Genomic DNA, 24088 nt, shown 5'->3' with positions numbered 1-24088 from the left:
TTTGACTGCAACTAAATGATTTTTTTTCAGTCATTCATTCATTTTGCAGAATTTTATCATATCTGTAAGATGAAAAATGAAATCAACAAAAATTACATTCATAGAAATGCTCTCATGATTAAGTGTTCAGTTTTTGAGACGATTATTATCTTTCAGCATAACATTTTTGCATTCCTGACAGGATCTTTCTAAACAGTGAATAAACTTCTTCAGATTCTTAAGCTTAGAAGCTTTTTCAGGCAATTGTTTCCTCCAAGCTTTCCGTAAACAACAATCTGTTTCCCTTATATCTTAACCATCATTTCCAGGATCAAACAGTGTAATTTTTTGAGCTCTTTCAGGTTCTTTGATCTCTGATCTAACAGATTTCCAGACCTTTGCTAGACAAAGTGGACTCAGATAAATCTAACAGTTTTTAAGTCCTGGGAAGCCTTCTGCAGTACATAACACTTCTCCTTGTGTGACTTCTTCATGAACACCAGGCTCCACAAGACTCTCACAGAACTCAGTGAGTTGCGATAAAACAGCGAACCCCTCTTCGAGATTCAATCTTGCATGAAAAACACTAAATTTCTTCCAATAAAGCAAAGATATGTATATAGGCAAGGCCTTGGAAGTAACATCAGAAGGCCAGAAGACAGAAGAAATATTATGAGTTCTTTCAGCTATGTAAACAGTTGCAAAGTATCCAAAGATATATTTACTGGGAAAGCAGATTGCAACCCACCAACCCTTTCATTGTCGAGATAATTGATCAGTCGAAGGTCTAGTATTGAATTCCGGAAAAGGGTGTATATGGTTGTTGAAAGTCACACCCAGCAAACACAATGACGGCAAAACAACAGGTCCTAGACACCTTTTTGAATACACAATCGTATACATAACTAATATGTCATCATATAGTTGGATTATTTTGAATTAAATATTAGTATACATTAATTACGTACTCAATTATATACTCAAAAATATATACATATAACATTGTTTGAGACTTAATCATCTGAATATCATAGGCAACACGGAGGGCTCTAAGTCTTCCCATGGAAGGCTTTGCATTTGCCTATTCGTTTTCACCATCTGAGTTTGCATTTTTGTATGCAATTGACACTTCCTCTTAGTTTAGTGCTAAATATGTACACGATTTCCGGAGACAAGGGGAACTGCAAATTATTGTGACATATTATAAGTTTTATCAGTAAGATTTATTTTTGTATAAACTAGATAAAATTATATTAGCATAATTTCACAGGATCTATGCATATGTTATAAAATACTAAATTAAATTTTTTAGAGTTATAGGAATGTTAAATTAAATTCATTAGCATTCTAGGAATATCTTAAATGTCAGATAATTTGACTTCATACAACTGTCGAGATTACCTCTTGACATCACTGATCTTTCACTCCAGAAACCTTCTTGAATAATAGCTATCAATAGGATAAGTTGTACTATATGTGATGTCAGAGTGTGTAGCTAGCAAATATTTAATAGGTTAATTGACCCTTCCATCAAAGTTCTAATAAACCTTATGCGTACATTAATACTGTTCACTCAGAGAATAACCGTTCAATGAATTTAACTTATTTTTATAAATTACTCAAGTCCATTTACAACCTGTAATTAGAGTATTCAATTGCTTGTAAATCAAAACCATAATTAATGCTAACCCATATCATAATATTTTCTACCATTATCACGTAATAAAAGGCAATTAATGAACTATTTTGATAATAATCCAGGTGCATATTTGATAAGTTTTTCAAAAACTTTTTCTTTTCATTTTAGAGAGAAATATGAAAATGTTGAAGCTTTGATCAAGATACAGCTGAATTGCATATTTAATAATGATTAAGAGGAACTGCCCTTGGAATATTAGCTAATGATGTGTGGCTATGTAGTACAGAAACGAAAACAAAGAAACATGGAAATGCAAAATTGAAAATACTGAAACATATTTTCTTAAAAATATAAGAAACATAAATATGGAAAAATGTATAAATATGAAAAATATAAATGATTTTTTATAAATACCAAATTATATAAAAAATAATACAACTTATATTTCTTTAAAAAAAATACATCAACTTTTCAGTAATAATAAGATATGTACTCAATCAAATTGATTAATCAACTAATAATTAAATCATTAATATATATCAAATCTAATAAAACCAATTTTTCAAGTGTTTGCCTACAGTTGAAAAACTTAAAGATGGGGAGGAGATGAGTTTTAACGCACTAGAGGGGAGAGAAGCCTTAGATACCAAAGAAGACGAGATGAAATCAGAGTTAAAACTTGAAATTATGAAAAAGAGTAAAACATAAAATTGATTAAAAAATAAGGAAAAGAAATATAATTCTCTTTCTAAAACGTGCTTCAAATTTGTTTTATATTTCTGAAATACCCTTAAAATGTTATATACCAAGATCGAAACATCTTAGAAAGGAAAACATTTTTGAAATGCAGCGTGCCTAAGATGTGTTGATATGCGTTGTTGGAAAAAGCTTATCTATTAGCGACTAATTCCATGTCAAATTTGATAGGCAAATAAGATAAAAGCTTTGAAGTGACGACAAGGACAAAGATGATGAGAACAAAATTTGCAAGGGAGAGTAACGTATGGTGAAACAGACAAATTAAATAGTGGTGGCAATTGGAGAGTAGGCAAACTGAAAGATGGGTAGGCACTGACTTTGACATTAGTAATGGTTCCGTTCGGTCAAAGCAGTCGGCAGACCTGATCAAACAAACACCTCCCTCAGGTTTTAGCTTTTTACAAGCTTTTCCCACATGCTTTACAAATATTTACCACCTTCCTTTGGATTTGGATCTGTCCTAAAGCAGTTGGGAAGTGTGTGTGTGAGTCGTCAGGTAATGAGGTGTTGGACAGTATACTTCCATAACATCATCCAATTACAAGAACAAAACTCTGACCCGCTGCTTCATCACCCAGCATCCATGCACAGAAGAGCAAGTAGGAAAATGCAAACACATAAACCTCCAATTTTATTCTCATCAAGGTTATAATATTTCAACAAGTTCAGCAGAATGAATAGTTACACCACAATAACAAAAAATTTAAAACAGTTAACTGCCGCTTGATAATAATTCAGAGTAAAGTTAAGGCAAATGCAAAACAAGAAAGTATATACAGTTTTTTTTCATAAATACAGGAGCAACAAATAAATGATTAAGTCATTGTGACTGTTAGCCAGATATATGCAAGTACATGTACAAATTACATCACAAAATACACTTTGTTATATAAATAAGATCAGTAGAAAAGACAAACACACCATTTCTCAAACTTTTGCCTCAGGATTTCCGCCCTTTGTATACCCTTTTACTTGTCCCATTTTTATGCAACCTTTGTTTTAGTGGCCAATGCCTCCGATTTACAGATGGGACAAACATTCTTCAGATATAGCCACTTCTTCAAGCATTCTTCATGGTACTCATGTCCACAATCAAGAGTTCCAATCTTTTCTTGACTCTTATACCCTTCCTGTTATACACCAAATGAGTATAACATATGGTAACTGTTAGTTATGAATGAATCAAATTAATTTAAGGCATATAGTCTAAATATATGCTGTTACTCAAATAATGCTATAAAGTGGAATTCTGACTTCTGAATCAACCGAAATTATAAGTTGTTACTTGACCTTACAAGTAGATTGAAATAATGCCCATATGTTTGACTTTCTTTTTTTTTAAATGAAAACAATAGTAAGTATCCAATTCAAAAAAATTAACCGAAAATTTCAAAGCTCATGTTACCTGGCATATGATGCAAGAATCAGATTCCTGATCCATCGATGCTGGCGCTTCCAGGTTGATATCAGTTTTAGTTGATATATAAGTTCTTATCTTTAATTTACTTGTGACAGCTTCCTCTGACAACCCAGTATTTACATTGCCTATCCGTTCTCCCAATGCAAGAAGCTCCTAAGAAAAGAAAATTGAGACTTTCTGCTACATTTATGCTAAGATATGCAGAACTGATTTTTTATTACACAATCACACTAGTTGTCAGGATGTTAACAGTTGAATAATCCATAAAGCAACTGCATTTCTTTCATTCCACATCATAGACAATCAAGAATAGGAAGTTAGTTATATGTTATATAGATATGCAAATTTTATTAAGAACAAAATATCAATGATACCCATTGACATGATGGCTCAACACTAATCTGGTCAGACACTCCCACTAAATACCAGTAACCACATTTATGATGACAATCAAGCATCTGAAGGTTATTCTAAATGAACAAGTAGCTCAACTTACTTCATAAGACATGTCTTCTATATCCAGGCGCATATCTCTATGATGGTCAATTAAATTCCCTACTTCATAAAAATCTGGCATCTCCAGCATAGCTACTCCCTATACATCACATGAGCAAAAAGACCTTAATCAAAATATAAACAGAAAATATAGTAGTCAACTAATAACATCATACAGAAGCAAATAATTGACTATAAAAGACAAAAGTACTTCTTTCAGGTAAAGCACGACTAATGGCAAAGTAGAAATATTACATCAGATGGCAAAACTCTCAGGTGAGGTAGGTTGCGTTGTCTTAAAGTTGCCTCAGGCATGGGTCCTCGTTGAGACCAGTAAAGCCTAATTCCAGTAGGTGGAACAGGTCCAACAGGCCTTGGCATCATCTCCAAACCATCCTGTGGGGAAGGATTCATTCCATTGTGTGCAACATAATTTGATGGACCTCTATATGAAGCTGCTGCTGCTGCTACTTGAGGGTGAACATTTATATTGTGGCTTCTGGCACCTTGAATAGGTGGTGATAGGCTATGAAAACTGTGATGTTGGATGTTGACAGGTGGAGTATGCAGGAAAGTCGAGGAACTTCTGCTGCCAGCTGTCTCAGGAAATCGTTGTAAAACCATGTTCCCAGATTCCATAGAAGTGCTGCTGAGATTGCCACCTGTAAAACATACATGAGATATCCTCTCTTGATTCAAACTACCCAAGTTAATCAGTACATGTCACATACAAATACCGCTTAACACTTCGTCTCTTAAAAATCTGCTTCCTAAGGATAAAGGCAGGAAATAAGGAGTCTTTGGGACCAAGAAGAAAACAAAGAACAAAAAGTTAGATCGCTGGAAAAGTAACCAAACATTATTTTCTAGATAGGGAAACGGATCCATCAAGATAAAAGGACCAAAAGCAGGGAGCAGCAGCAAATGGAGAAATTACCATGCATATAAGGTACATTAGGAGCCTGAGTCCAGGCTGAAGCACCACCATCACTGTGTTGGTCCAACCAGAGAGAGCCATTCGGTTGAAAGGGCTGACCAATATAGTTCCCTTGAAAAAAGTGGTTATGGCTATGTGCCAGAACAGGATCCATTGCAGTTGCCCCTGATCTGTTTCTCACACTTCTTTGAGATTCTATATCCCTGATCGGTGGATTGCCACTCCCTCTGAACTGAGGTACAGGAAAAGATGCAGCATCCACTGGAGCTACTCCATCAGGAAGTCTAGTATTTGATGGAGCAACTGGCAAACTAGAGCTAGCTGGGGCATTAATATACTGGAAACTCCCAGGAATAACTTCAGTGTTCTTTCTCTTGTATGAACCTCTGACATGATCCATATAGTGACTGTTCCTTCCATATTCATCTGCAGAAAATCCAATGACTCCAAAATTGCTCGAAGATGGCAAATGATCTGAGGACCCATGATTTATTGGCATGCCAGATGAAGGGTTTGGCATATAAGGTACATATAAGTTGGATGCAGTAGACGCAACAAGATCAAAATTTGCAGCATGATGATGATGAACACCAGGGTAATGTGGCATTCCATAGAGCATAGTGCCATCATAGCGCTGATGAGCATCAAGACTAGATGTGTTCCCTGAAGCTCTTACCATAGTTTGCATAGGCTGTGGGAAGCTTGGGACACCACCCATAACGACACATGGCTCACGAAGCATGTAGCCTTGGTTTTGCTGATCCATTTCTAAATCAATCATCTGACTAGTGCATGGCATATTTCTTTGGCCCATACTCCTCCCTTCTGACTTTCAAAATATAAATTCATTTATATCAGCTGAGTGAGTTGAGAATGAAAAACCATAACATTAATTGGCATGCAAAAGCCCAAAGCATGAAATTGTTTCATCAATTCATCCACTAACAAACAACAAACGTATGTGTAATTCACCATGCAAATCAATATAATAAACATCCACTAGTGAGATAAAAGACAAATAGCATACATTTCAAACACTGAACATGTTCTATCAAGATAAAAAATGAGATTATCACATGTTTAACTTAAACTTAAATCTAAAGCCCAAAAGAACACTAAACTAGAGCAGATAATGACCTCACTCAGTAAATAACATTCTGTAACAACGGCTTCCCAAAAGCATTTCAGCCATTATATGATGCAACATGGTATAATGAAATTTCTGAAAAAACAAAGTTGTCAGACACTGAGTACTTCTCAGTTCTCTGCGTGCTCCACTTTAATAAAAGCCAGATATGATATCAAAGTTCCCATTGCATGTTCAACAAGAATCTCATCTATGAGTGCAGAAAAACAGTCATCCTTTTCGTAATATTGTCATTCCAACCTAGCGCGTATATATTCTAATATGACGAAAGATCCCGATAAGCATACCTTACATAATTATAATACAATTAGAGACTCCGCCAATTTTAATCTATTTTCACTCTTCTATTTCTCATTTATACTTTCATTCGACATTCTACCAGGTATAATTACTCAATGCAGAAACAGAACCCACTATCATTTAACATTTATATGAATTTGCATCTGAAGATAATTTGGATCGTCCATCCACATCTTCACCTTATAAAAGCAACCAAATTTGCAAAATAAAACGGCCTAAATTACATTCCGCAGCAGAACCCCGATCAGGTAACTGATCAAACCGAACTTTATCCTCGCAAAATACAATCTAAAACTTCTAGCTATCAGGCTTTAAAACAAAATTTAAAAAAAAAAAAATTCTTACAACCCACAACCCCAAATATCATTTAGAACCACAAAAGCAAGAATCTTCCTAACAAACTTAGCCCGATCAAAACTCATACAGATGATGCTAAAACGCAATTTCCTCTTCTAAAAACAAAAACCCACTAAGTCCGAGAAAAAATATACTTCAAAACTGAAGGAAAACTTCAAAAGTCATGAAATTTAACAAATTTTGGAGAGCAGACCAACAGAACATAAGCCTGGCCCATCACAAATTAACAAAAACTCAAGACAAAGTCGCTAACAATCAATCAAAAAAATTATTACCTTGTTATCATGAACAAATTCCGGAGCTTATGAATGTATCTAGAAATTCACTGCAAACCAACAGATTAAAAAATCATAACAATATTATTCAGATATGGTGATTAAAACAACCCTAGAACTTGAAACTTTGACATCAAAATTTTTATTAAATTTGACACAAAAATATTGACAAACTAAGAAGAAAATTAACTGACCCGATTGAAGAATTAGTCGAGAGATCGATAGATCGGAGAGACAGATAGAGATTATTTATATATATAGAAAAAGCTTCATGGGTTTTTAGCCTCATTTATTTTTTTTATTTTTATCGCCGGTCATTTTTTGTGTGTAAGTTTGACTTTAATGACAAAATTGCCCTTCCACAGAAAATTAAATTTTTAATTTTTAATTTTACTTAATATTTTAATAAGGAAATTAATAACTAGTTGTGATTATTTATAATTTTAAATATATAAATAAATATTATAAGTATTTAAATTATAATTTTATAATATGTAAAAAAAAATTATTAGTATATCCTTTAGATATCTTTTTCAAGTTTATTTAATAATTATTTTAATTATTACATCATTTATGTTATATTTATGAATATTTTATATCTTATATTTATGGAAAAACTGAAATTCAAGTATATCATTATTATATCAATAAAACTTCTCTTTCATTGTGTATTGAAAACTATTTGGTTTTAATTTGTAAAAATTAAATTAAAAATATTATTAATTGAATTTTTATTTTATAAAATAATTAATATTTTGTTATGAAAAAGGGTTTTTAAGTGAGCATGTTAGTTTATTGGTTGACAGTTAAATGAAATAATTTGTTAATGACAAAGAAATGCTGTAAATTTTGTTTTTCGTAAATTTTACTTGTATTTCCAGGTTTAGAAAATAAAAAATAAGAATATCTATTTTAAATATATAAATAAATATATATTTGATATATATTATTATATAATTAAATTATTTTAAATTAAAATAAAATAATGTTTAATTATGTGATAATATATAAAAGTAAATGCTCATTTGTATATTTAAAATGAGTACATATAATATTACTCTTGGGTGATTTTGAATTGACATAAAATAATACTCAATCACTAATGACACATATAAATTTGCATTTATTTATATTTTTAAAGTGAATAATACGCATAATATTGCTTTTTCTAAAATATTTTTTTAAGCAATAAATAAGTGTAGAGATCGAAACTCATATTACATCAACTCAATTCGCTTGTGTTAAGGTCTAATCTTTCACACTTATATACCATTCATTTATATTGTATTTATTATATGTAAGATTTTAGTCTACAACATTATCCCTTAAATATAATCACCGTAAATTGTTAGGTCTGTTATTTCACTAAGTCTATTTTTCAATGGTTGTGTTATCACTTGTATCATAGAATATTTTAGACTCTTATACTCGTTATTTGGCTCGTGATTTGTTATCATATCAAAAATATATATATTAGACCTATAAGTATAGAAATCAAAATTCATATTGCATAAAACTAATTAATTTATATTAAATCTAATTAATGATAAAATAATACTCAATCATATAATACAATATGACAGATTGATTTTTGTTGGTTGGAGCAAGCAATTAATTAAATTTAAACATGGCAGGTGGCAATAATTGTTGATTATTAAGAGTTGAAGATTAATTAATTATATGATCCCACCATAATCAAAATCAAAATAATATTGTTGTTGACCAGAGGGGCAACAAGTAAAATGCTTTTCTTTTTCTTGCAACGTCACCTTTCACTTTTTGAAAATAATAAATTATGCTAACTACAATTTATTAAAAAATTAAAAAATTATTTTTAGGTAATTTTTCAAAAAAAATAATTTTATTTTATTTAAAATAAAAACACCCCTAAAACAAAAAAAATAATGAAAATATGTTTGATTTGAATAATTTTTTTTTACTTTAAAAATCTTTAAATATATAATAATTATTAGATATATATTATTATTATATTTGATAAATATTAATAAATATAAATAATTATTTTATTTAGTTAAAGATAATAAAAAATATTAAAATATTATTTTACTTAAATATTTTTAGTTATAATTATTTTAAAATATTATTTTAGTTATTTATTATATTAATTAAAAATAAAAATATTTTTATTTTAAAAATTTATAAATAATAATATAATTATAATTAAATTAAGATTATAAATCTATTGTATCATTATTAATAATAAAAAATTATTAATATTTTTTATTATTAATAAATTAAATAAAATAATATTAATAATAAAAAATAAATTATTAAAATAATTTTTTTTTAGATAAATCAAACGGCTTAGATAAAATACAAGAAGTGGGCCTACAGGAAGGTGACACACAAAGATAGTGCTAAAAGATTAATTCCAATTAAATAAATAAAGCATATTCTTTATTATTTTTCTCTTAGTTTATTATAAAAATAATTAAAAAAAATTCTAGCGGCAAACACTGGATTGAGGTGGATCCCACCCTTTCTTGGCACGTCATCTATCAAGATGGCCCCGCTTTCTCCCAGTCTTTCGTATTATGCCTTCCTTCACCACGTTCCCACGATGACGATTTTATTTTGTATTATTATTTATTAATACTTAATTAATTTGGATTAGAGTTCACTAATACAGTTTATTTGGTATAGTTGGGTTTAACTCCAAAACTAAATTAGCGCAAAAATATAGAAGTGGGCATGTTTTGGTTTACCCATATTAATGATGTAAATTTCAGAAAGTTTGAAACTAATTAATATATATTTTAAATAAATATTTGATATGTCATTCCGTAATTAATTATTATTTTATTTTTAATTCAATATTATCCAATTACATAATGACACATCATCTATATGTCAAAATTATGTACAAAAGTATGTATAAATAGTTTTTTTTTTGGCTAAAATGTTGCATTTCAAGAGTCAAATATTATCATCCAATAAACTAGATTGGCATAAATAGAAATGACAATTTGGTTCGTAAAATTAGATCTTTGACCTACCTCTTCTCAAAACAAAAAAAATTTCCTATAAAGGTAGAAAGAGAGACGAGAATAGCTAAAATTTCTACAATTGAAGATGGGATGGAGAGGAGAAACTATGGAAAATTTTCCTACGATGATAGGGAGGGAAATCTTTCCTACATCATCCCTATATCAAAGACGACGAGGATTGAAAAAAGTTTTCCTGTGAAGACAATTATTAAGATATTTAACCCCTATCTATCCTGTTGTCATCTTCAGGCATATGCAATAGCATACCGGTTTCAAGGAGTTTTATGTAATTTGGCACCTATTTGAAATAGAAAAGTCCAATGGTTGAGAATCATTATTCTTCATTTTCCACCTTGTTAATTGGTTCTTGATGCCAGAAAGAAAAGAATGTGCTGGCTTTTGTCTTCCAGGGAAGCTAAGCTAGCTACCTGTACCATCACCCTCAACTTCCTCTAAACTTGTTTGTTTTATATTTCTTTAGAGAAAGGTTCAATGAATACAACTTTCATAAGTGATTCTCTATTTATCTATTTCTATACAAGAAGGAACCTTACTGGCTCAGCAATCATTACCACAGAAGCAATACAAAAACTCTAGGGACAAGGAACCGCTAAGGTTTTTTTCTTTTTTTAATTTTAATTTTTATAACGAAGAAACCTTATTTAATTTAGATAATTCCTTCAAAACTGAATCAACTAAACCAAACAGATGAAATCCTAAATCTAATATCCAATCTTACAATCATTGTATCAAATAAATTAAGAATTTAATCTTAAAATATCGTTAAAGAAAATTTAAACATTTGCTCTCACATTTAAAATCTTACTTTTTTGTCAATCAAACTATCTCTTGACGACTATAACTGCTAAGTTGTTAGCTTAATAAACATGGTTGATAACTGATTTTCTATCTAACTAGTACACCATACTTTTACATCTCAAATCTAAAGATGGATACTGACTTGGTAAAATTATTACTAAGCTGGCACGGCAAACACATCACTACATTGTTGGCATCCGAAATAGTACAAAGTACAAATCAAAATTATTAGGAGAGTTTCCCAGGAAGGAACCCAAGACAATCATTGTTACCAAATGGCACTATTTGCAAAGGCAAAAGACACATATCAGAATAATGAAATGAACAAGAAACGTATAAGCCCAAGAAAGGATCTTTCTTAGTCTATTAAATCAAACAGAACCTCAATTTTCTACTTAGATAATGTTCCAAGTTTGCAAGATTAAGACTAATGTTCATATGTTGGTACAAAAAGTATGCTAGCATAAAAATTTTAGATGCCCCCAAGAGAAAATAATTAATTTCTGAAGGGAGTGAAATCTAAGGAAATATGAAATACTAGCCTTTCTGGAAGTCACTTCACTTGCGAGCTTCAACTTTTTTCTGCTCTTTGGCTGACAGAACAAATGATTTCATGTTAGCTTCACATAAAAAAATTTATAGATTCTTAAATTAACAGTCTCCAATTTCTGCTCCACATTCTGAAGCTTCCCCTCTAAAGGAGTTACAAAGGATGACCAGAAGGCAGAGGAAGCATCACAAAGTGAAGCAAAAAGAGGCAAACATTAAGGGTTGATAAATTGCGCAATTGGATATCATACCAGCCTTCTCTTCCTCTCGCTTTTTTGCAGCCTCTGCTCTCTGTTGACGTATAAGGGCTAAGCGCTCTACAAGAATAATATTAAATAATCAAAACAATCAAAAGATAACTGCAAATACAGGAAATAAAATCCTAGATATCAACAGAAAACTTTATGTGGAGTGATGAAGAGGAAAAATATTAGGTGAACTGACTAAAGAGGCAGAAAAGTTAGGAAATGTATACAGTAGACAGTAACCCACAGGGAAACTAATTGACAAATATACAGAGAAAAAGTGATCTTACAGTGAGAAAGAGCCAAGAGGTAGTGTTCTAAGAATGAAATGGTTTCATTAATAAAGATGCAATGAGTTTGAGTTGCATTTTCAAAAACGTTTGCTTTTACTCAACTGATAATGCAAAGGAATTCAGCCAATCTAAGAAATTTGCCAATGTACACACCCCTTTAAACTGTTTTCTACAATGCACCTCTTATGTTTTAATGAACATTCATCTCTCAAAAAGGAAAAACATATTGTGAACTGTTGGAGTTGGTACTCAAGAGCCAAGTATTTTGGTTGTATGTATTCACATTATATCATGTTTATATATAAATATGATGGCGATTTTCATCTTTGTTTTCAATATTTATTTTTGTTTAAGATGAATGCCCTTAGTAAAGTAAAATTGTGTCCAGGGGATCAAGTTTGTTTTGATTGTAAGAAAACTATGAGCACATTAAATGATCATTCTAAAATTGTCTATAACCTTAGTATTTTCTAACATAAGTCTATCATAATGTTGAATAATCATACTGAAATATAATGACAAATCTCTTATGTCAAGATTATTTGTTAACACCCTAGAGCAACACAAGTGCTTGTTGTTTGCAAGATCATCAGACTAACCTGTTATAGTATTCCATATAGATGGTAAACCCAGTATCTATAAAACCTCTAAAGGACGATGGTATATGAGATCTTTAGATTTGATATCACCAAAGTGTCTTACAGTAGGAGTATGCCCTAAGGGTACAGTCAATTTCTAAAATAATGTAAGCAATTATTTCACATATAATTGTGCTTTATTACCATAGTAATCCAGTTTATAATACGTATACACATACATTTACATCAATGATCAATGTTTTGGAGCTATTGTATATAGATAATACCAACATTTATACAAAATAGCCATATATGAGAGATATGGAATTTTATAGTAGCTTGAAATTATGTTCACAACCATGAAACATGAGTGGGATGCTCTAATTCGATAAGATTGTTGCGTTGTCTGTCTTCGTGGGGATGATAAGTGTTGAATCACTAAAATGTGGATTTTACGGCAGAGAAATTTTGGCAAACTTACATTGATGCAAGAGTTAGTGCCTTCATGCGTTGAAACCAAGTGGTGGTTAACCAAGCTAGGAAAGGTTGGGCATTTCATACCATATTAACCCATTTTGGCAAAGGAAATTGGTCGAAAAGATAGATTTTGCATCACTGAGGTATTCTAGAATTGCAGGCTAAACAGCTGTTCCGTTTATGGAACTCCCATTCTGTCGCAATGAATGCTTGTTCATAGTAGACAAAAGGTTGTTCTACATGCAACAATCCAACACAATGTGGTTGTTCCCCCTTATGTAAAGTTTCACAAGAAACACTAAACACATGTTCTAAAGAGGGAACAATTGTTCCATTCTTCGAAATTGGTCGGTCTACAAGGAAAAACCTAATTTCATCCAATTTTCAAATAAAATATGGAACCCCCGTTCCAATGATAAGAAGGCCCGGTCTTGTATTCAGACACATAGAATGCCTATTCCAATGCTTTGGAATGCATGTTCCTAAGTCTGAATTCATGTTGTCATATAACAAAGGGACCAAACTCTCAAGTTTGGAACCTAAGTGACTGTTTTGTAAATTCTGCAAATTTAAAGGGTTAAAATGTAATTTGAACAAATGGTTAAATTATTAATCAATTAATTAATTTTGATTGATTGTATGTTGTATGTCTATTGGTTGATTAGGCATAGTGCCTGGTACATAAGCCTTTGACTTGTGGTTTGTGGTTTTTTATTTTAGTTGGGAATGAATGCTTGTATTTGTTTATGTAAAATAAAGTTTGTGTGTCATGTCCTCCTCTATTATTCTGGATGTAGATTCTTTTCTCACCTTACTCCCTCCAATCATTACTTGAAGTTTCTAAAATTATTGATAAAAAATTAGAATATTGTTTTATTATTGTTGCAATAAAACAATATGTCTTATGAAAAGTTGTAATTTACTTGATAGAGCAAAAGAACATGAAGCATTCTCAAAGTCTCAAAAATATTGAAAAGTAGGACCCCCAGGTTGACCTGCAGTTCCCTCTAAGATTAAGAAAACCTTGTATTTAAGTCATGTACCAGGCACATTTACTTTATGTATTTAATTTTAATTAAATCAACGTATGCATGATATGATTAGACTGATAACTTAACAAACCACTCAACAATTGTTATTGAGTCAATTCTTGCTGCCTTCCATCATTATGACCTTGGTTAATCCCTTGTTCATCGTAACTTTGTTTGTCAAAGTGAAGAGGGTACACTTTTACCAAGTGGAAAATCAAGTGTCCTGAAGATTGCTTTAAAAATAATGAGTCTGACTTAACTAACTATGATGTTTGTTCCCCAAAGCAAAAGTGGAGTATGTTAGAAGCAAAACAGAGAAGTAAATTTGTTGATGCACGTAATTATATGCAGTATCTACTCTACCAATTCAAGAGTTGTACATAAGGTGATTGGCCTATCAGTGTAATCAATTTTAATTATAAGCACATCATTAGTTTTGCACGAGTATTAAATTGCTTCAATTAGATTAAAAAAGTGAATAATACTTTAGCAAGAGTTCAGGAAATACCTAAAGAAATGTAAGATAGTATCACAATTCACCTTTCCTAATACACCTCAATTTAATGATGTATTTGATCGAAGGAATAGGATCTTGTTGGATATGATTTGGTCTATAATGAGTTTTATTGATCCACCCACACCATTATAAGGTTATGCCTGCAGACTAAGACTCATACATTGAACTGTGTGCATTCCGAGTTTATAGATTAGACACCATACGAGTTATGAACCGAGCAGAAACCTTAATGACTTTTTGAGAGTTTGGAGTTGTGATATTTACTATGCATCTAATACACTCCATCTTCGCAAAGGTGAACAAGCATCGTGTACTAGTTAAAATCGAACCCATCACTATTAAGGAAAACTCCAATGGGCACTTGATTTTTCACATGGTAGACATGCACCCTTCGTGGAAGCAAAAAACGTCAAGATGAATAGAGGCAACCAAGACCATAGTGATGAAAGGCAACAGGTTATAGTTTGACTTAATATCTTTGTTAAGGGGTTTGTTAAGTTACCAATGTCACCACATCATCATACATTGGTTTCATCTCTCAAAAAGGAAGAACAAATTGTGAACAAAATCAAGAATTACATAGGCAACACCATCCAACTGATAGAAGTAAATGCTCTATCAATAGTACCAAAAAACTATAAGAAATGATAATTAGAAAACTCAAACTTGCAGTTTTGTAGACAATTTACAATTAGAAGAACGATGATGACGGACAAAGCTTGATCGTGCTTCAACAAGGCACAAAATACTACCCATCCAAACCACAATAAAATGAAAACTAACTGGTTTCAACTTGTGTACACTCATGTTTCTGAATAACTAACAACAACAATCAATAATGCACTAATCATTTTCCAGTTTCAACAAATACGAAATCATAGAGATTCAACTTTAATCTTAGCAAAGGAGTGTGTTAAGGTAGGCTAACCATTGATAAAAGGCAAAATAACATATCAACAAGAAAGGAAAAGTCATGCAATATTAAGATATTTTCAAGCACAATCTCATTCTATAATTACCCCTTGCAACTTAAATTTCAATGAACAATTTGAAAAGAAAAGTAATGCATTGACAAGATCCAATTACCCAAATCTTTTCTTGCTTGTTCAGTTTTCCCTTGTTCTTGTAACCTCATATATCGCTCATGCGCTTTTTGCTTCTCTATCTCTTCTCTGCACACAGATATACTGAGAATGAAAAAAAAAAAAAAAGGAAACCCTCACCTAAAAACCCACTTGCTTCATACAACATATAAATTGGAAATAGTAGGATCATCTTCAATACATAAGTTGCTTAAGATCCTTAAGTATTTTGACACAAAATTTATGGGTGTTAGCAACAAGTTTAAACTAGAATATCATCCAAAACATTCAATTTTTTTAATCCTTAGAAAAAGAATAGTAATAACTGCAATTCAGTAACATCAAATACAATAAAAATCAATTGCATCAAAATTGAGTCAGATTATTACCATACACAAAACAGTACAACTTACAGTTGTTCCTATAAAGTAGGAACTAGCCACTTTCATCCTTGATTGATGATCTACTATTGTTCATAAGCATCATTGACAACTCAAAAAATTCTGTTTACTCGAACTACATCCTACTCTAACAAGGCAAACATTTTAAAATGTAAAACTAGCTCTGATTCTTCATTTAAGCCACACTCTGTTTTATTTTTTCTCAGACAAAACATCATAATTATAAAATCATGGCTAAGGGATCAAATTGCATAAATTAAAGCATGAATCTTTAGAACTTCAAACATGCATTTTCTATGAGTAGTATCAATCAAAAGCAAACATGAAAAATCTTTTCGCACTACAACAACAGCCCTGAACAAATTTCTGAACCATGTCATGCTGATAAAAGCCTAACAATAGGGACTAGATGTATTTTCAAAAGCTCTAATGGCCTAGCAAGCTTTCCCACTGTCAATTAGTGTGTCACAATCGACGTAGTTTATGTTTATGGATGTAGTTAAAAAACTGGTCATATTGTGATTTGACCTAGTGTGAACAAGTACAAACCTTTCACGCCTCGAGAGTTCAGTTGTTCTCCCCATCTGGACACATAATTTTGGTTACTCAAAGCAAATCAATGTCTAAGAAAATAAGATTGAACACTATAGGATAAGATTAAACATCGAAACTTACATCAGCATCTTTAGCCTTCACATTCTTTGATCTTTCCAAATTGGGATTCTCAATCTCAATAATTCCCTGAGTGCCTTTCTTCTTCTGCCAACATTAAGAATAGAATTCAACCATGAGGATTAGGGAATACAATTTTCAAATGAAAGATACCAACCAGAATCAATTTATTCACCAAAAGAAAAATGTCCTTGCAAATTAAAATGCTAACCTCTTGCTCATCTTCCACCTCCTCTTCAGACTCTTCCTCCTCCTCTACTTCAGCCTTTTCCTGATATAACAGAAGAAAAATGTCCTTCCTCACGTATTCAAATATGAGAAACATATGCATATGCATACAATCAAATTTTCCTTTCCCTTTCCTTTTTTTCTTTCTATCATTTAGATTTTTTGGGTGTATGGGGTAAGGCATAACGATAATAAAATTAACAGACTAGAGGTTGAAGAATAAAACCACCAAAATGCCCAAGTAATAGATTGTCCCAAAATATATGGCCCAAAATTGGTTTTTTATAATTCAAAAAAGTATATTTAAGAAAAAATTTAATCACCTTCATCAGCTCCTATTCCAGTCTTTTATTACAAGAGACCAAAGGAAATATGATATCATATCATTATTTGATTTCAAACTAACAAATAAACATAATCACCCAAATACTTTTCCAAATCCATGTCATAGCAACTAACTCTAACAAAATTACTTTTTCCCTTTCACGGCAATTTATTTATAATTACAATACCGAGTCTAATCATATTCACTTATAAAACACAAGTCGCCAGAGGGCCACAACTTCAACCAATAACCTGAATCTTTCAAATTCAAAGTCCATTTCAGAGTCTGAAATTTCCAACAGATGGATAAGTTCCTTATAAAATTAGCATAATGTATACTGACCACATTAATGGTTGGCCATCTAGAGGATTAGATTATCAGCAACTACAAAATCTGAATGAAAGAAAATTTTCAACTAATTTACTTGGGACCATCATCAATCATGATATTGCTTCATGCATGAAAACCTCATCAAACATGTTCAAACTATTAACACCAGCCAGAAATGATCAGTACAAACCAATATAGCAGCCAAATTAAAAAACCTCTAAGCAAACTAGAAATACAAATGTCAACAGAAACAATAAGCACATTCAATTGACTTACCAAAAAAAGCACATTCAAACAAAATTGAAGATTATAATACAGGAGGCAAGAAGGATAAAAGAACAAAGAAAAAACACAAACCTGTTTAAAAGTACGAGGACGAGCAGAAGTACCAGCAACTGCAACCATTCAATTCAATACACAAGCAAAGAAAGTAAGCTTTTTTCTGGGGAAATAATGAAGCATATTCATGATAAGTAATGTTATTTATATACACTTTTGAATACACAATTAAGTATATAGATAATGCACTGTTATGTGACCGTACGTCCTTTCATCCTTAAATCAAAATCATCAAATCGCATGAAAAAACATCATTTGTACTGTATATTCCAAAGTTTGTACATAATTTCATTATATTCATGATTCATATAGCAAAAAATAATATCTAACATGAGCTTCCTTTCGAAAAGCAAGATTGAACAAGCATTTCCCGGTTACCCCAAAAAAACAATTGAACAAGCACCAAAACAAACTAAATTCCTTAAAAAAAAAAAAAAAACTAATAACTACTTCCCATAAATCTTTTAGCTAAATTTAACGATAAAAAAATTCTTAATATTTCCATCAGAATAATATTAAAACAAATGAAAAAGTTTCCAACGACACAAGTAGATCTATTAAGAACAGATTCTAACAACCGAATCCAGAGAAAACGAAACGGCCCAGAACTTGAATTCTCCTCTAGATTTAATATTACACCAAAAACAAACATATAGAAAGAGAAAGTGGCAGTACGTAGCTCTTCGGGAGTTGAGAAGTGGCGGTGGCCGGTGGGCTTTCCCTTGAACTTTCCTCTTCCCATTTTCTGATGGAAAACGACGACGGTGAAGATGAGAAGAAAAGAGAAGATTGGCGTGGCTTGGACTCAAGGGTGGTCCGCGTCTCCTTACTTCTTTGTTCTTTAATCTCTCTGTGTGTGTTACTGTGTTTCGCTGTATTCGGGGGCGGGCTTATCCAGTTGACAGAAGTATCACTGCGTTACGCTCACGCGATTATTAAGCGAGTTATTCCGCCATAATTAGAATAACATATTTTTTCGTGAACTAAACGATATTAATCATATGTTCCTGATGTGGAATTATGCATAATATAAAAAAATAATATATATTATAAATTATATTATATTAATAAAATATAATAAATATATAATATAATATAATATAATATATATTTTATTATAAAATATATATTATTGATATTATATTTTTTTTGTAGAAAAATAATATATAATAAAAAATATTTAAAAAATTTCAAAATTTTAAAAATATGTATAATATTTTTAAAAATAATGGAAAATGAATTTAATTTTTATAATTTTATTAATTATTTTATTTTATTTTATTTTTAAAAAAATTATTATATAATATATTATATAAAAAATTTAATTTTTTATATAAAATTCAATTATAATATATACAATAATTTGACTATAGTTAATCACCTTCTATTAATACTCTTTTTACTGTTATTTCTGTCTTTTCAAACTTTGCCGTTTCAAACATTTTTCATCCATATTTTTATTTAAAAATAATTAAATAATATTTTTTTATGTAAATGGTTATTTTGTTTAAATAATTGAAACTAAAACTTTAAAATTTTATTATGTTTAATGATCAATCATATCTTATCATTTTGAAAATTCTTGTTATTTTCTAACTAATTTTATTATAAAAATTATTTATCCACTTTAAATCTACGTTGTAATAAAAAATTAATTCAATATTAAATTATAATTTATAAAAATATCCGACCAAAACATAGTTGTAAGTATTTATGAGAACGGGATGTGTGGTAATCGAGGTGGCATGATAGACATGGGATGTTTGGGTTCATCTGAAATTATATAAAAATAAGGCCAAACGACTATTTCCCACCCAAGGTTTGATGATTTCTCAAAAGTCCCCCCTTTAACTATGGAAACACCAAACACCCACCTATGGCCGGTTAGATTTAACCAAACCCTAACGGTGGTAAATTTAATCTCATTTTCCCCCCTAAAAGTTTAAAAACTAACATTTTTTCCCTAAGCTAAGTTTGAAAATATCTCATTTCCCCCCCTCTTAGGGTTTGAAAATATCACATTTCTCCCCTAGGGTTTATCTCTCCGGCGCCATCACTGGCCGTCTTCCCCTCCCGACGGTTTCTCTTCCACCGACGGCCTCCCTAAACTCTTGCACTACTCATCCGACGTCGAGATAAGTCGTCTGGGAAGAGAAATCGTCTTCCCAGACGACGAAGATGAGAGCTCGTCTTCGTCGTCTGGGAAGACGATCGTCTTCCCAGACGACTTATCTGACGACGACGATCGCAGTTGGAAGATGAAGATGACGACGACGACTGGGCTTCGTCTTCCCCGACGAAGTTCTTCGTCTTCCACAGCTTCTCTGACTCCGATGGGGGGTCCAAATGGAAGGAAAGAGATCGTCGGAAGGAGAGGATGCTTCGGGAGGGAGAGACTGTCGGCAATGGAGCCGAAAATGTTGCCGGAGATTTCAAAAGGAAACTGTCATTTTTTAAAACTTAGGCTGGGGGAAAGTTTTAGTTTTTAAAGTTTAAGGGGGCAAAATAGATTCTATTTAAGTTTATTTTTAATATTATAGCAAAAATAACGATTTTACCCCTACCACTGTTAGGGTTTGGTTAAATCTAACCGGTCATGGGTGGGTGTTTGGTGTTTCCATAATTAAAGGGGGGACTTTTGAGAAAACATCAAACCTTGGGTGGGAAATAGTCGTTTGGCCTAAAAATAAATAGAAAGATATTTGATTCTGGTTGTTATAACCTTTTGTTCAACATTGATCTAGGATTTATTTTCTCAAATGTTGGCATCATATCGAATCGTATATCATATTATATATCAAAAATTTATTTTTTTGTATTATATATCGAGTATTGAATCATATCATATAATACAATTTTTTAAAAAATAAAATAATAAAAAAATCTAATTGATATATTATCATTTTAAAACTTTGATCACATGTTAAAAAACATGTGTTTTTAGCATATGAGTTATATAGTTTTTAACTCTTCATTCTTAATAGCTAGCTTTTGAGGTGTGATTCTTTTAAGATTCATATCATTTGATATTAGAGTCATCATCATGTCTCTTAGTTGTAATCATACAATATGGGTGATGATGTTGGCATTGTAGGGTTCATCTGAGATTCGTATAGAGTTAACACATAGTTAGTTCATATGAATGCTAAGACTACAAAGTGTGATGATACGTTAGGATCTCAAATTTAAGATATGTGACTTAAATCTCATATTAAAAAGTATGAATTTTTAGTATGAAGTTTATATAATCTCAGGTTTTCCAATCTCAAGAGATAACTTTTAAGGTGTGATTCTCCCCATATTCGTATTAGTGATCTCCATTCTCTAATTGCTATTATTATTTGCTTTCCATATAATTTATTTACCACTTGTTCTTGATAAGTAGAGTCTGTAGGGTAACATAAGATCATCAGAAGCTCCAAATTATGGACCAAGCTTCAGCTTTCCATGAATGCAGAATCCTGAATATATGTTTCAAAAAGTATAGAATAAAGATAGCCAAGGTATCATGAATAGTATGACATAGGTAAGCAATAAAAGTATATACATATTTATATATTTATATTTATATATATAATAGATATATAAATAACATATTATTATATGATTAAATAATTTTAAATTAAACAACAAACTAATTACAAAAAATTAGGTAAAGTTTTGAGCTTTCATTTAAAAATCAATTGAATATGTAATTATATCCATATATATACGACAACTAAAATAATTATGATATTCAATATTTGATAAGGTTCGTTAGTGAAAGATTATATAACATTTTCTCAAATGTTAGCATCATATTCATGATAGTCAAATTGCATATCATATTATGTATCAAAAATTTAATTTTTATATTATATATCAAATATTGAATTATATCGTATAATACAGTTTTTTAAAAAATAAAATAATAAAAAAATTTAATTAACACGTTATCATTTTAAAAAATATCACAAATACTTTAAAAAATTTAAATTTCTCATATATACCCCCTATTATATTTTTTTTTTTTTTAAATGTATTGCTCCATATTTGTTATAGACATTGTATCGTAGAATATATATCGTGTTATATGAGATGTTCACTATATCATATTAATTTCATACATCTTATGATAAATATCATTTTTTATTTATATCGTCTTATATCATAGAATACATATCATATATCGTAGAATATTGATAACTATGAGTATATTGATATTGGGCATAAAATTATATTTCTGCCTATACACAAACACATAATATACAAAATAGGGACTAAAACCATAAATTTGTGGAATATAAAACTAACCTCCTTTTGCTAATGTTGATTTGTTGCGGAACCGTTCTTGAATGAAAAAGCTTTCAGGGATCCTGATTTCACAGTAAAATGGTGTAGGTATGGATCGAAAATCTGTTCAGTCGGACCCCTCTCGTGAAACCTAGAAAACATCCCACCATTAAGGATGATAACTGAAGAAGTGGAGGGTAAAGATGGGAGTTACAGACATTTTCAGCTTCAGAAGGGCTGCCCCATTTACTGCCTAAAGCAGTTAGTTACTTGAAGAAGAGACCGAACACACAGTGATTGTAATTACTGATAAAATTTTGTCGTCAAGATGATACAGGCAAGAGAACTAGATCTCTCTATGATACCCTTAGGTGAATCCTACATCGACAAAATACGGGAGAGATGCTGGGTCTGTCTATCTATCCCACATTGGTTAGTGGTGGGACAATTTGATTGGTTAAATAGCCTGTGAGCTCCTTAACTGTTAAGACGTGTTTTGGGTTGTAAAACCCAAAAGTAAATTCATGATCGATTGTGTATCCAAAGTGAACAATATCTTGACAGTGGACCGAGTTATTGAACTAGGGATGTTACACTCTCTTTGTGAATTTGAAGGTTTTATTTTCAGGTAGGAGATGCTCTTGCTGCGATGATTTTTTTTTTTTTCTTGTGGCGAGGAATCTCACTTAATCCAAACTGATCTTCTAAGATGAAATCAATCACACCGGTCAATAAAATTCTTAGTCCAATAATCGGTCTCACCTCACCATCATTACATGTAAATAAAAAATTTAATTTAGAATATCCTCTTGTACTCCTTGGGAGCTTGTATTGCGATGATGCTTTATTTGAAAGCCAGAAAACACCGGGAGAAGATCGCATAGGATTAAATAAGGCTAAAACAGAAGCAGATGAAACGCAGGCCCAAAAGGAAACAAAAGAAGAAAGAAGCTCCAACTGTTTACCATGCTGCAACGGCATCCTAGTTTCTTACCTTTGCCAAAGTTTTTTATTAAAGTTCTGGAAGCTACTTTTCCGGCCAGCTAAATCAGCTCCGTCGATGTAGTGAATCGCAGAAAAGTTGTCATCAACCAATAGACGAAAGAAGAGATCGTATGGAGACACTGTTACAGCGAAGCAAAAAATTCGTAAGATAATTCTCCTCCGTTCTTTTGTTGCATTTGTATCTGATGGTAATGGTATTGGAATTATAATTATTATAAAATTGAAATTGTTAATTAATAATAATATCTTATCAATATTTTTTTTTAAATATTTTAAATATATATTATAAAATATATCGAATTAATATAATATAATAATATATCATACTATATGTATTTTATGATATAATATATATTATTAATATGAATCGATATATATTTTTAAAAAATATATATAAAAAAAATTTTTAAAATTTTATAGATTTTTTTGATTTTTTTAATATAATAATATGTTAATTATATCTTTTTATTTTTTAAAAATTATATTAAATAATATGTTATTAATATATAATATAAAAAATTAAAATTTTAATATATAATATAATACGTTATTTGGTTATAAAGTTATAAATTCTCGAAATAAAATAATTAAAGAGGTAAATGTAATATT

General features: G+C 30.9%; 2 protein-coding genes across 5 annotated transcripts; both read right to left on the bottom strand.

Moving 5' to 3' along the window:
• Nucleotides 1-3132: 3132 nt before the first annotated feature.
• On the bottom strand, nt 3133-7590 carry LOC123206174 (probable E3 ubiquitin-protein ligase ZFP1). 2 transcript variants are annotated; one of them, XM_044623312.1, is made up of 7 exons: nt 7503-7590; nt 7309-7358; nt 5230-6054; nt 4548-4954; nt 4294-4392; nt 3783-3950; nt 3133-3507 (listed from the first exon to the last, which is right to left on the bottom strand). In XM_044623312.1, exons 3-7 carry the CDS (start codon nt 6041-6043, stop codon nt 3361-3363), a joined length of 1635 nt encoding a protein of 544 aa, XP_044479247.1. In that variant the 5' UTR covers nt 6044-6054; nt 7309-7358; nt 7503-7590; the 3' UTR covers nt 3133-3360. The 2 variants fall into 2 exon arrangements, with proteins under 2 accessions (XP_044479247.1, XP_044479246.1); XM_044623311.1 differs by having other exon boundaries at nt 5230-6058; nt 7503-7589.
• Nucleotides 7591-11471: 3881 nt separating this feature from the next.
• Nucleotides 11472-19172, bottom strand: LOC123206171 (28 kDa heat- and acid-stable phosphoprotein-like). 3 transcript variants are annotated; one of them, XR_006499951.1, is made up of 9 exons: nt 18878-19172; nt 18221-18258; nt 17192-17251; nt 16984-17067; nt 16858-16892; nt 15912-16012; nt 11936-12001; nt 11595-11728; nt 11472-11552 (listed from the first exon to the last, which is right to left on the bottom strand). XR_006499951.1 is itself a non-coding variant. In XM_044623304.1 (8 exons), the coding sequence occupies exons 1-8, from the start codon at nt 18942-18944 to the stop codon at nt 11694-11696; spliced, it is 486 nt and encodes a 161-aa protein (XP_044479239.1). In that variant the 5' UTR covers nt 18945-19172; the 3' UTR covers nt 11472-11693. The 3 variants fall into 3 exon arrangements, 2 of the variants coding, with proteins under 2 accessions (XP_044479239.1, XP_044479240.1); XM_044623304.1 differs by having other exon boundaries at nt 11472-11728; XM_044623305.1 differs by having other exon boundaries at nt 11472-11728; nt 15912-15997; nt 18878-19171.
• Between the last annotated feature and the right edge of the window lie 4916 nt (nt 19173-24088).

This window comes from Mangifera indica, unplaced genomic scaffold (genome assembly GCF_011075055.1).
Source record: "Mangifera indica cultivar Alphonso unplaced genomic scaffold, CATAS_Mindica_2.1 Un_0026, whole genome shotgun sequence".
Taxonomy (NCBI): domain Eukaryota; kingdom Viridiplantae; phylum Streptophyta; class Magnoliopsida; order Sapindales; family Anacardiaceae; genus Mangifera; species Mangifera indica.
This window is presented reverse-complemented; position numbering and strand designations above follow the sequence as displayed.

Coding starts and splice junctions, on each gene's coding strand:
- LOC123206174 (XM_044623312.1), bottom strand. CDS start 6,043: ATGGGCCAAAGAAATATGCCATGCACTAGTCAGATGATTGATTTAGAA. Junction 4,955..5,229: donor TAATGTACCTTATATGCATG/GTAATTTCTCCA, acceptor TATGTTTTACAG/GTGGCAATCTCAGCAGCACT. Junction 4,393..4,547: donor TGAGAGTTTTGCCATCTGAT/GTAATATTTCTA, acceptor TGTGATGTATAG/GGAGTAGCTATGCTGGAGAT.
- LOC123206171 (XM_044623304.1), bottom strand. CDS start 18,944: ATGGGAAGAGGAAAGTTCAAGGGAAAGCCCACCGGCCACCGCCACTTC. Junction 16,013..16,857: donor GAACTCTCGAGGCGTGAAAG/GTTTGTACTTGT, acceptor TTTCATTCTCAG/TATATCTGTGTGCAGAGAAG. Junction 12,002..15,911: donor ACAAGCAAGAAAAGATTTGG/GTAATTGGATCT, acceptor TTATTCTTGTAG/AGCGCTTAGCCCTTATACGT.